Consider the following 13980-nt stretch of genomic DNA (forward strand, 5'->3'; position numbering starts at 1 on the left):
TATATATCTATATATATATATATATATAATAACCTCTGTTATTATGTCATGGCTCAGATGGCGGGTGAATACTCAGCTACTGTTAAGGAGTAAAAAAAAAATAAAAAAAATACCCTGTCATAATCTTATGTTTCTGGTATGATCTTGATTGGTTTTAGGGTCAATTTAACAATTCCTTTATTTTTTGTTTGCAAACACTGGGTAGATCTCAGTCCTGAAGGGTTTAGGGTGCAGTGAATTAGTGCTGTGATTTCAGGTAATAAAAAATAGATGTCACTTATTAACTGCCAGTGAAGATACCAATTTATGGGTGAAAGGTTAGAATTCTGGCCGAGCAAGACTTAACTACGGTATATAGTATAGTCTAGTAACTAAATCATCTACTTGAATTCACTCACTTTGCTGTCAACGGACAAAGTCTTGCTTCTTGGGTCTTTTACAGTCTGCTGAGAGCCTAAAAAGAATAACATTAACTAAATTCACCATTTAGAATGAATAAACTAATATTATAAACCAAGCTAATACCACATATTTAGGATCATTTCATTTGCCTATAACCTCCCTTTAAAAAACAATTTTAGCAACCGATTAAAGTGTATTTGTCACCTTTCCCGGACGCTACATTTTACCGGTCAGCGTACTAGGTGTAGATAGACGGTTATCAGCAGATCCATTTCTCTTTGTCTCTGATCCATGGACCTCTTTATTCACAGTTGGGATGAGACACTCCAGACATCATATGCACTTTCATCCAAATTATAGCTGTGAGGTCCTCTCACACATTGCCCTCTCCTTGCAAATGGAAAAAAAAGTGGCTGTGAAACACGGTCACACACCTTACTTGATTAGCCACCCAACACTGTGAGTTCATACGGGGTCGCAACAGTACAGATTTCCATATTTTTTCACGTCCCTGGGCCGGTTATAGGAGATCTTAGACTTTCTCCAACCAGCCCATGCTCCTCATTGCCTGCAAAAGTAGGACAGGGGGATAGGTAGCTGGGACACCGAGACAGTGCCCAAAAATCAGGACTGTCCTGGCAGAAACTGGGACTTTTAGGAAGTATGTGTCTCAAGTGTGCCTCTAAGACGGGCAGACGCTTTGAGACCCAGACCCATCCATCTGACTTTTGCATGAGCTCGGAATGCAGTATCCGCTGCCCTAAAAGTCACAATATTGTGTTGGGACTATTGGCAGATTTACATGCTGGGTATTCCAGATGTATAAAAAAGCAGAGGGTCTGTATTATGTGTGAATGGTCTCTGGTGGGCCAGTGTGGTACATGGATGTCTCTTCTCTGCCCAGCACACAGACTCCGAGGGCCAGAAACACTGTCTCTGTGTCCCTGACAACACATGGGGGGCTTGGCTCAAAGACAAGGGCCAGTTTTAGCAGCAGGTATCCCAGGCAAGCCATTGAGGGTGATGCCGGACAGCGGAGTATTCTTCCAAGAAAGACAGGTCCAAAGTGGTGGAAGCCCCTGGGCCACTAGAGGCTAATCGCCCCATTGGGACTCATATCTTTGGGCACCCCCAGCAGTACACAAATAAAGCTGTGTGAATAAAATACATTACCCTCCTCATACTTACTTGGACTCTGGGACAGACTGGTACAGATGCCAGCCACTGCTGAATCTAAATTGACAGAACACTTTTAAATTATATTATTACGTAATATGCAATACATACCAGTTGATTATTAACAACAAAGTCTAAATGGCCCTTCTGCAAATAACCGTATGACTAAATGATAAGCAACCATACTCAAGAGATGGCGTTCCTCTCAACCATAGAAACCACGGTTCCTCTTGCCAGAATCAAAGATGGTTGCCGAAGTATCGACTCACTATAAGCGTTACTCAAACCGCGTGACCTGAACGGTGATGTCATGATCACATGACCCGGAAGAAATGCGAGGCAAAGCAGAAGACTGAATGTAAGTGACAGAACGATGAGGGTTGGGTGGGAGATGGGGAAGGGAGGGCGTGAAGGGTCACGTATTTTTATTAAAATGTAATTAATTGGCTTGGATAGCTGATGGGCCGTTCAAAGTATAGACTGTAGTGAGAGTAATGCGTGTGCCAGGAATTAACAGGTAAAATAGGGGGTTAAAGAGGCACCGGTGAGCTCACGGCCAGACGAGGGTCATAAAAACGAGTTTGGTCGCCCAGAACGCAGGGGATAAAACCGTAGAGAATACGGCGATTATAAATGATCGGTAGGATCGGTGATTCTATGGATGAAGGAGAGGCTACATTGCACAACATAAGTAGACAAAGTTGTTAAAGAAGGAAAAAGAGGAGGAAGTGGACTGTGTTTTTTCAAGATCATCTTTAGGATAAAATGCTAAACGTAGAACTATGGGAGCCAAAAAAAGATACTGCTTATTTCCCCCATTTACAGCACTTTGTGACAGATTTGCACTTTTTAATATAAATGTACCCAAGTGCACATTTTTAATATATATTAAGTATAGAAAAGCTACAGTGAGAATAAATGTAGGGATATAGTTAAGCAAGAAGGTCCTTTCATATTCTAGAAACAGAATATGACAGTAGATCAGCCCGTCTGGTCTGCGCATGGTTTCCTGCTTTAATGCCCTATGCCTATCCAGTGTATATTTAAATTCCCTTACTGTGTTAACCTCTACCACTTCTGTTGGGAGGCCGTTCCACTTATCCACCACCCTCACTTCCTTATGTTACATCTAAGCCTCTGACCCGCTAAATATGTACTTTATTTGATCTGTGTTTGTACGGTCTGTTTAAGCGTAATCAATAAAATGGTGCGTTGGCTTCCCTAATGGATATTATTGTGTATACTGCTGGGGGTACTCCTGTTAAGTGTTACATCTATTGGGATTCAACCACAGAATTAATTATACTTTTGCCGTCCAAATTCTGTCTGTTTGTAGAAAGTCTTACCTATAAACCTCATGCTTGTGATCAGGGCTTTCACAAATGTCAACTGATTCATACTTCTAACAATATGTAGCATTCAAATTTGTTACCACTCTTTAAAATAGTAATAATCAGTTGTAATTATTTATAACCGTCACCTTCCAGAGCTTTGGGTTCTGCATGTTTATACCCTGAGATCTGGGGCAATTCATGGCATATTACAGAGAACACACAGTCGGCATGGTGCGACTTCATTCACAAACCGCAGGAAGCCACATATGGCTACCAGGAGTAGAAACCTAGAAATCCCAGAGCATGACCCGAAGAGTTCCCAGAAATGTCCTTAAAGTATTACGGCAAGAGGACAAATTACGGATGCCAAAAAATCTTAAATAATAATTAAGTTCATCCATATCAGTTCATTCAGTTGATCTTAGCTCTGTGCTTCTTGTTGGTCTGTCTGGCCATTGTTCTCAGAATATTAATACTCGCTGATTATTATCCAATCTCCCAGCCCGTCACACTAAGACTGAAATCCTCCCTATCGTTCCCTATCTCAGAGCAGCTCATCGCACCCTAGCCTGTTGAGCAGGTTTATGTTCACAACAAGACACCCACCACGCTTGTCCACAAGAGGTGGTTGCAGAGCTTGTATGTTGGCTCTTAGCATCTGTACATCACGTGCCGTAATTGGACTTTTAGGTAACCCGCTGTAGAGCCCCATATACCTAAGCTGCTTACTGATCCCTGTAAGAAACAGGAATGGTCGGCGATGGGCTTGGCTGTGTGACAGATCCATGTCGTTGCCAGTAAGTCATTAATCAAGTGGAAGATGACCGTCGTGCAGAAGTTAGTCTCTGTGCTGATTTTCTAGAAGAAAGTGATGCTAATGGAAAGCATGTACATTCATGTTCCAGGGTGCTGCTGAAATAGTCAGCATGTAGGGTTGAGCACCCCCACCTGCCCCACAGAAGCCTCATTAATGCTGCCCAGAGAGGGCTTTAAATTGCAGGAGAGTCTCAGTGTGTTAAATGCAATGCGGGGCAGTCCCACTTATACAGCTCCTTGGTAAGCAATATAGCCATAGGACTCGCCAAATTTGGGGTACTTTGAGGTAGTGCTGTGCTAAGCAATATATGGCCGTATGTTGTGACAGAACCACAATATTTATACTTTAGTATTTGATGGATGTTTGCTGATTCCTTGCTTTGTTATATGAACTACTAACACACACACACACTTAAGTGCACTTTATCTTTTGGTAAAAATGACTATAAAGGGTTATCTTTTGCAATAAGACATGTCTTACATTTCTCCCCTCTGTTTATATTCTGTAGATTTCCCCGTTTTTGTCCCCTCCAGCTGTCGCCATGCCGGAACACCATGATTCCAGCCTGCCCCCCGAGAACAGGATCCGGGCTCTTGTTGCATTGGGAACGACTGTGGAGGTTAAAGACGACATCCCCCTGAAGCGCTATTACAGATCTGGCGTGGAGATAATCCGGATGGCCAATGTCTACGCGAGCGAGGGGAATGCAGAACACGCGTTTATTTTATACAACAAGTATATAACGTAAGCATTTCTCTTAACAACTAACTAACCGGTTTATTTGTGTACTGCTGCGTATAAGTCTGTTCGTATTTGTAAATGTCACCTCTCTAACACACTGATTGGGGAATTATAGGGTTAACATTGTTGATATTTGGGAGCTGTATTTGTTAGATCCTGGGAAATCCCTTCAGACAATGGCGACCGTATTTATAGATGAAGGAGAAGCCGCATCGTTTTAGGCCAAGTGCCATTTTTGAAGCAATAGCCTTAGCCATCAGTGGAACGTGTCTTCAAGTTGCAATTTTTGCCCCCGGTCTGTAAGGGCTTTATAAATGACTGATTATTTGTATTTCATCTAAACATCGTGGTATAGACACAGTAAATGTGTAGGTAAACTGATAGACTTGCTGGAAGTTTTCTGGTGTGGCCAGCACGGAGCTCCGATCACGTTGTGTAGAACGTTGTGCGCTCGCACCGAAACATAGAATTTAACAGCAGATAGGACCATTCCCCCGACTTTTCTGCCCATTTTTCCTGACGTAAAGACTCAGAACTTAACCAGTCCTTGGTCTTGTCTTAGATTCAGGAGCCATGCGCCCGTCCCATGCATGTTTAAATTCCCCTCTGTAATAACCTCTACCGCTTCTGATGGGAGACAGTTCCTTACATTACATCTAAGCGTCTTTCCCCCAAGCTATACATATCGAGATCCCTTAGTTTTTACTATTTTAGTAGCCATCCTCTGAACGTTCTCCAAAAGAGAGACAGCCACTTGGTCTCATCCGTATATTTATTAACAAAATGACTAGCACAATGCATACACACAATCCCATGTTCTGCCCTATGAAAACCTTGATGACCTGCACATCGATACATTATTATTATTATTATTGTTTTATATAGCGCCATCAGATTCCGTAGCGCTGTACAATGGGACATCTTTGCTGTTTTTGTAAATTTCCGTATCTACCTAGTTTTTACTTTACATTTTACTATAAATGCAGGGCAGGCTATCTATAGGACCAAATTGGAGCTCTATACTTCCTGTTATTTTTGTAAAACTTTATTTATACCAACACCTGACAATTCCTGTTGCAAGCCCTACATGTACCAACAACAAGTGATTATTGAATATTTGTTGGCAAGCTTTATGTGCTTTTTGGTCAAAATCTATGCTGCTTCCCCCCCCCCCCGTATCATAGAGAACTGGAGGTCTTGCTAACCACAAAACCATAGAGTTTGACTGTCTGTCACAATAAGATGTATTGGAACCATATCAGTCAGACCTCTCCACAGGGCAGGACAGAGGAACAGAGAGGAGTTATCTGTTACGCTGTGGAAGGGCTGTAATCACAATTAAATAACAGGGTCGTTTGTTTAGGGCAATACCGGTAAATGTAGCCATTAAGACAATTCTATCTAAACTGTAAGATCAGCTCTGCCAACACAGTGCTCCACCTACTAGATATACAACAAATGTTCTTCGCTCGGTAGTTATCAGGTCTGATATGGGGTAGCAGACCGAGCTATACGCCTGTTCTATTATACCATCCACATTACAGGGTGCTCCATTCCCCTAACACATTTGCATTTTTCATTTACTGTTCCTTAGTGGTGCTCAACGTCATTTAAAAAAAAGAAATATATATATAATTTTTTTTTTAAAAAAAATGTGTTTTGTTGTGAAACCATTAAGCTTGATCTCAGAATGCCCCATAGCATTTTTAGTGCTGGTAAAGAGTCTGATTCACTCTAATTAACCCGTTACCAAGTGGGACGCATGCCACACAACACGTGAGTGGCATGTGGCTCACTGCTGATCATGTAGTTTGCTTCTTGCAATAAATTAATATAATAATAAAATAGTATAATAAATAGTTAGTCAATGGGACTGGTGAGTGAATCATGAAGCCGAGCATATGCTAAACTTCCGTTGGCTGTCATGGTTTGACTCTTAAAACAGCTGTCGCTCCCATTTTTATAGTTATTGTTCACTTTTTAGCTTTAATTGAAGCCGGGGTTTTTTGCCTTCTTTTGGATCAAACAGCAACAAATTAACAGATATAGGAAAGGCTGAACTTGATGGACGCATGTCTTTTTTCAGCCTATGTAACTATGTGTGATGTTGTTTAAACTGCACTTTAAGCTACCTTGTAGTGGCTTGCAGCACAATGTATACCATAACCATACCATATGCCAAAACGGCAATTCCTGCATTATTTTAAAACCGTATCTTTTTTAAAAATTTTTATTTATTTATTTACAATTTAATTAGGTCTATGGGGGGCTAATGGCCTATGTGACAGTGCTAATAAAATCACGGGGAATCCTTTTCTACGCATAACTTTTGTTATGCTCCACACTGCTTACAGTGTGATATAGCTATAACCCTATATGCCCTAGCTTTAAACCTCAGTGACTGTATATGTGTATAGGTATATTTATATGTACTGATCATATGGCATGAGTAGCAGATTCTATGGGTTTAGGTGTTTGCCAGATACTACTTTTTATCCGGTAGTTTGCACTGGGTGCTCATATGGAGACCATTACCATGCAGATACCAAACTCTGCCTTCCCTTTATATATAACCGATACGCATTACAAGACCGTTAAGCTCGTTGTGTTTCTCCGCAGACTATTTCTAGAACAGCTTCCAAAACATCGGGAATACAAAACCACAATCGTCCCAGAGAAAAAGGATACGCTTAAGGTGAGAAGGCTTGACTGGGTGGTGGCAAAGGTTGGTCATGGTGAGAGTGGACCTTGCTGATATCTATATTCTTTATGCAGAAACTCAAGGAGGTGGCCTTCCCCAAAGCAGAACAGCTCAAGGCGGAACTTCATAAGAAATACAGCAAAGAGTATGCCGAGTACACAGAGAAAAAGGTGTGCTGCGGTGTGAGGGGTTCACGTTATTGGCATTGGACAGGTTAGTGACCATCTCATCATTTTTTTTTTTTGTATATAGAGGATAGAGGAGGAGGAGTATTCCCGCCGCTTGGCTTTACAACAACAGCTGGAAACTGAGAAACAGCGGGTGGCTCGCATGAAAAAGCAGCAAGAGGAGCAAGAACAGCTCAACGCCTTCGAGGAAATGATCCGTAGGAAGGAACTGGAAGCAGAGCGACTACGAGTCCTGCACCAGTTTGCACAGGACAACTCCAACAATCCAGAAGGGCCTCTTATTGCCGGGGTGAACGAGCCCCCAATCCCTACACCTCTGCCCGCCACTGACGCTGTCTTGCCCAAACCACCTGCTGTAGACAGAACGCTGAAGCCAACTTCCATAGACCAGAATGAGGGATGTAAGTGAATTGGGTCAATAACAAGAGTTTGGTTACGGGAATTAATGATACAGATTAAAGCAGAAAGTCATGTGATTTGGGCATCACTCTGGGGGGAAAAATTAATAGGCCCCGCGCTACTAATGAGGATGAGTGGTGGATAAATGTAACAGCCTGCCATCAGAAGTGGTATAGGGTGAGATCGTAAGGGAATATAATCATGCGGGTATAAAGCTATACTGAATCTAAGGCAAGACCAAGGCTTGGCTCCTCATGAACAATGGGCAGACTAGATGGACCAAATGGGTTCTATCCGCCGTTAAATTCTATGTTTGCTTTTTACTTTAAAAAAAAATGTCAGAGTTTGAGAGCACGTCGTCTGATTTATGTTAACTTAAAGTGCGAGATTTTACGATATGTGCTGTACTGTGTGTTACCAGATGTGCCCACTAGGGGGCTGCGCCACGTGAGGATTCCTCGGGATGTGTGCTGGAAGTTCTTGCATCTGGCAGAAAGTAACACGCAGCGAGGAGTGGAGACCTGCGGGATCCTGTGCGGGAAACTGGTAGGAATAGAGCCGATCCGCCTGAGTTCTGTGTGATCTGCTCCAGTGGAACATATAGATTGTCTCCCGGGTACTTGAAAGCATTCTTTCTGCAATCACTGACCTCGGTTAGCAATGGTGTCTGTCCGTACATATCCACAGGTGTGCATATGCATGTTTTGCAGCATTGCGTATATAATGTATATGTATGCCTGGAAACTGCTTTTTTTTCTTTATGAAATTCGTTAACCCCACCGAACGCCTTTTAGGATGTTTTTGAACGCAGATTGTGAGCCAGGCCATCTCATCCAAAATCAGTACCGGACCCCTTAACTGCTCTACTAGATGAATTGGCAGAATTTCCCACAGAAACACCCCAAAAATCATGTGGAAAACCTTCCCAGAAGAGTGGAAGCTGTTATAGCAGCCAACTCTATAATTATGCCAATGGTTTCGGAATAGGGTGTCCAACAAGCTTATACTGGTGTGATTGTCAGATGTCCACATACGTGAGTGTGTGTGTGTATGCATACATACATTTAGAAGGGCTGCAATGAATTAAATACATTAAAGCTTTATTTTTGCATTAGATCAGAGAGTGCCCGTCCATCTGCGCGAACCTCTTTTGCCTATATACTATACTATACTATACTATACTACTACTACTACTATACTATACTCCTACTATATATATATATATATACTTCACAGCGACCCTTATACTGTTTCTTTAAAGAAGGCAGATTCGTTATATTTAATCTTTGCACACTTTGCTGTACAGACCTGTCAATTTAACCCTTGCCTTGCAGATGCAAAATCAGTTCACTATCACACACGTCATTGTGCCAAAACAGTCCGGAGGGCCTGATTACTGCAACACAGAGAACGAGGAGGAGCTCTTCCTGATACAGGACCAGCATGGGTTGATCACGCTAGGCTGGATACACGTATGTAATATGTAATTACTCAATGTTTTCTGAATTTATGTTTAACGTATTGTGTATTGACTGATTACTCTCAGCCAGACACATAAGGTGAGGTTTTATATGACAGTCACTGTAACATCTCTCTCCTCTCTGCAGACTCATCCCACTCAGACTGCCTTTCTGTCCAGCGTGGACCTGCATACCCACTGCTCCTACCAAATGATGCTCCCGGAGTCCATTGCTATTGTCTGTTCTCCCAAATTCAACGAGTGCGTACAGCGAGTTTCTCTCTTTAGCATTTTTGCCACCTGATTTACTCTTATTTTGGGCCACGGATTATTGGTTTATTTACTAAAGGGAGAGTTGGCGAGAGTTCTGGTTTTAAATCTCTTGCCTCGCTATTCATTATGAAGGGTCAGCACTGATCGGTTTCTCCAACAAGAATGACTAAGTTGGCCCGCTGTAATGCATAATTACATATACAAAGACTGAAGAAAACTCCCTTATTTACCAGTGTATTAAACTCAGCACCTTCTGCAGCAGAAGCTCTCTGGGGTGGTCTCTTCACAATGTATAGGGAAGCCATGGAGATGAAATCACATCTCTCCTGCCTATCCTTCCTTTAGTGAACTGACCCCTTGGTATTTGAGTTCTGCTAGTGCATATATTCCTGGTAGCGATATTTAAATCTGCTGTTGTTTTGATTTTCATTGACGGCTTTTGTGCACATTATAAGATAACCTTTATAGACTAAAAACCTTGACTGCCTTTAGGTGGGAATGCCTGTGTCGGGCAGATTTACATGACTTATGTCCAGGCCCGGACTGGGACAAAAAATAGGCCCGGGCATTTAAGCCTGAGCAGCCCATATTTATTTATTTATTGTTAAAGCCCACCCGTACCATCTTTGCATTTAATCATTCAGACAAATCATTAACACATTCATTAATGCAGTCTCACAAATCAAGCAATTCATCCTCACATGAATTCATTAATTGTCATACGCATTCACACTACCCCTCTCTTCATCTTATCTGCCCCTTCTCACTATGTAACCCCCTTACCCACTTCTCAATATGTACCGCCTCTATCTATCCCCTCTCCCCCTTTCTCACTATCTAACCCTCCTCTGCCCCTTTTCACTGCACCCCCCTCCCTCACCCTACTTACCTTGTTGCCGGAGCAAGCAGCAACTGCGACCGGGCCCGCGGCAGGGCAGGATTGACTTGGAGCTGCAGCTCCAGGCCCCCACCTTAAAATAGGCCCAGTCAGGACTGGACTGACTGGTCCTATATGGCCGCATTAACGCAGAGCCCCTTAAGCCCGCCGCAACTACCCCCTCCTAACTATCTACCCTCTCCCTCTTTGAAGTTCACTTACCTTTCAGGAGTCCTGTGGTGGGGGTGCAAGGCCTCTGCCTCCCAGCTCTGCCACTGTATGGAACAGTATAGAGTGATGGGAGTTATGATGTACTTTTAGAGCATAATTAGATCATGAAAAAGACATTGGAAATGGTACAGCATAACACCCATCACTCTCACACACTTACCAATCCACACGTATACCAATCCACACACATATACCAATCCACACACATACACCAATCCACACACACACACCAATCCACACACATACACCAATCCACACACATACACCAATCCACACATATATACCAATCCACACACATACACCAATCCACACATATATACCAATCCACACACATACACCGATCCACACACATACACCAATCCACACGTATACCAATCCACACGTATACCAATCCACACACATATACCAATCCACACGTATACCAATCCACACGTATACCAATCCACACACACATATACCAATCCACACGTATACCAATCCACACGTATACCAATCCACACACACATATACCAATCCACACACACATATACCAATCCACACACACATATACCAATCCACACACACATATACCAATCCACACACATACACCAATCCACACACATATACCAATCCACACATATATACCAATCCACACACATATACCAATCCACACATATATACTAATCCACACATATACCAATCCACACACATACCAATCCACACTCACTTAATGCTTTCCTACCTTTCCTTTCTTCTTTCAGCTTCTTTTCCTCTTCTTCAGTTCTTCTGTCTTCTCTGTCTTCTTCCGGGTCAGAGGGCACGGACAGCGGTGGGCGCGGCTTCAGTGTTGTGCGCCGGGATCTGAAAACAAACCCCGGCGCACAGCAGCTGTTGCCGCGCGGATCACAAGGGAGCGGTATCGGAGGTCTTTAACAGACCTCCGGCTCCCTTCAGTGATTTTAAGCCGGGTTGAACCCGGCTTAAAATCACTGAAGGGAACCGGAGGTCTGTTAAAGACCTCCGATACCGCTCCCTTGCGAGCCTGCTCCTCCAGCGGCGGACATTACTGTCCGTCTCTGGAGGGGTGCCGGGTGCCGCAAGTTGGCAGCCCCGATGAGCGGCACCCGGTGCGGACCGCCCCCCGCCGCCGCCCCCTGGAGTGTGGCGCCCTGTGCGGTCGCACACCCCAAAGGTCGGCCCTGCCCTAAGGGGCCGGGAAGCCCCCACCAGGGCCGTCCTTAGGGGTCTGCGGCCGCACAGGGTTTAAATTAAAACATCGGGTTTTTTTTTTCCACTTTATTTAACATCCTCCATGTTAAATAAAGTAAAAAAAAAACCCGATGTTTTAATTTAAGCCCTGTGCGGCCGCAGACCCGTAAGGCCGACCTTGGTGGGAACTTCCCGGCCCCTTAGAGTTGCGGACCCGGTCGCAGTTGGTAGGGTAGGGGCCTGGAGCTGCAGCTCCATCAGCCCCTAAGTCAATGCGGCCCTGCCATGGCCCGGCCCACCGGGCAAATGCCCGGTGTGCCCGATGGCCAGTCCGGGCCTGCTTATGTCCATGTTATAATATGGACTGATCTGACGTCTCCATGCGATTATACTGAGATCCAAAAGGCTTGTAACAAGAACAGACATACCAACCCTGCTTGAATCCTATTGATTTGTACAGAACCAACAACAATGCCCGAACCTCTGTTTTTAGTGTAATTAACACATATTTTGATACTCTTGCAGAACGGGATTCTTCCAACTGACAGAGCATGGCATGGTAGATATTGGAGAATGTCGACAGAACGGGTTTCACCCCCATTGCAAGGACCCACCTCTATTTTGTGTAAGTGTCTGAAGCATGCCACTGAACATAGAGAATGCTCTACATGTGTACCAGCAGGCGTGTAACCCTGCATGATTTACAAATCTTCTGCGATCAACACAAGACCGTATTGTAAATTCAATGTTCTATTGGCCTTAGCACACATTGTATCTGTGGCCATTGAGAGCTGCTGTTGGACACCTCTAATCTACATGTGTCCAATAACAGGCGTAAGTACAGGTGAAGATAGAAAACACCTGTTTTCATTCCTTGGGCTGAAGGATTTTACATCCACCATTCGGAAGAGGAAATATTACCGGCCCAAGTACTGCAAGTTTAGACAATAATGTTAACATGCACATAGACACAGGCTGTATTGCGTTATCATAACTTATTATTATTTATTGTTTTATATAGTGCCATCAAATTCCGTAGCGCTGTACAATGGGTATATAAATAATACAGAAATTATTATACATTATACATAGTTTTCTTCTCTGTTTTAACTTTCATTTTTCCCTTTTCTCCATGCAGGCCAGCAGCCACATTTCCGTTTGTGAGCTTGACGTCGCAGTAATGGACCTGCGATAATTCACCCCCCCCACGGCTACACCGACAGCACCCGTCGACCCCTCTCCTGACCCTGTGACTCTCCAGATTGCCATTAATATCACTGCAAAGAACTGTAAATAGGTAGTGACTTTGCAGGATCTCAACGATTTGTTCATCGAACAGTGTAGATAAATAGTGTTGTTTTATGGTGGAAGGAGGTGAGATTGCACACTCCTCTGGAGCAAACATCAGGGTGCACGGGATTCTTGGCTCATGGCCATTAAATCCGAAGCACAGCACTGTTGGCAACCCATAGCGTAAGATTACCTCTCCGGTTGTGGTCGGCGCCAGGAGATCTGACCGCTGCATGATAACATTCTTTTCTCCGTGTGCTTTATAAAATAAAGCAATGTTAATTCCACACACTACTCGCTGTAAAACAGCCATAGACCTTAAAGTACAGATAAAAGATAAAGAATTGATTTATTTTTTTCAATCTCAGAGGGAGATTTATAAATATTTACTACCTGGATAATGTAACCTTCTGTGTTATGTGTACCATATTATTGAAAACACGGGTTTATAGTATTACTGTATCTACCCTTTGCCAGCATTCACAGATTAAACAATGTGGGCTGTGCCACCTAATTCTTTACATTAGTCGGTAAAGCAGAAGAAATTGTCCCAGTTAAGATGAAGAAAAAAGAGCTGCTGACACATTTAAAGTGTGTTTAAGGGGCAGCCATGTCCAAAGTTTGCTTTACTAATCCCTCTCTCCCTATAACCCAACTAGTGTTTTCCTAAGACACATTGCTTGGTTGCTTACCCAAGCGGCTGCCTCCTGTATCAGGCAAGCAGTAGTGTTGGCGATATCTTTAAGAAACGTTTATCCCTATAAAACAATTGCAAGCAATAATACAGATATGGGGTCCTGCCCCACCAAAAGACCTCTCGGGAACATATAATCAAACTCTCTATATGAGCTTACAGGCTAACGGAGGACATTTATAGGGTTCCTAAGACAACTGCCATCTGAGT

The 13980-nt window shown here is 43.3% G+C and overlaps 1 protein-coding gene across 1 annotated transcript; it reads left to right on the top strand.

The window, feature by feature from the left end:
* Window positions 1–1914: 1914 nt before the first annotated feature.
* Window positions 1915–13621, top strand: STAMBP (STAM binding protein). Its single transcript, XM_053462831.1, has 10 exons — window positions 1915–1936; window positions 4238–4473; window positions 7090–7165; window positions 7246–7341; window positions 7424–7760; window positions 8180–8304; window positions 9093–9230; window positions 9366–9478; window positions 12312–12411; window positions 12925–13621. Exons 2-10 carry the CDS (start codon window positions 4271–4273, stop codon window positions 12979–12981), a joined length of 1245 nt encoding a protein of 414 aa, XP_053318806.1. The 5' UTR covers window positions 1915–1936; window positions 4238–4270; the 3' UTR covers window positions 12982–13621.
* The last annotated feature ends 359 nt before the right edge of the window (window positions 13622–13980 follow it).

Source organism: Spea bombifrons, chromosome 4 (genome assembly GCF_027358695.1).
Source record: "Spea bombifrons isolate aSpeBom1 chromosome 4, aSpeBom1.2.pri, whole genome shotgun sequence".
Lineage (NCBI taxonomy): Eukaryota > Metazoa > Chordata > Amphibia > Anura > Pelobatidae > Spea > Spea bombifrons.

What these genes read in the sequence shown, in the direction of transcription:
- STAMBP (XM_053462831.1), top strand. Translation starts at nt 4,271, where the DNA reads ATGCCGGAACACCATGATTCCAGCCTGCCCCCCGAGAACAGGATCCGG. An exon ending in CATAGACCAGAATGAGGGAT is followed by an intron (nt 7,761 to 8,179) that starts GTAAGTGAATTG and finishes GTGTGTTACCAG; the next exon opens with ATGTGCCCACTAGGGGGCTG. An exon ending in AGGACCCACCTCTATTTTGT is followed by an intron (nt 12,412 to 12,924) that starts GTAAGTGTCTGA and finishes TTCTCCATGCAG; the next exon opens with GCCAGCAGCCACATTTCCGT.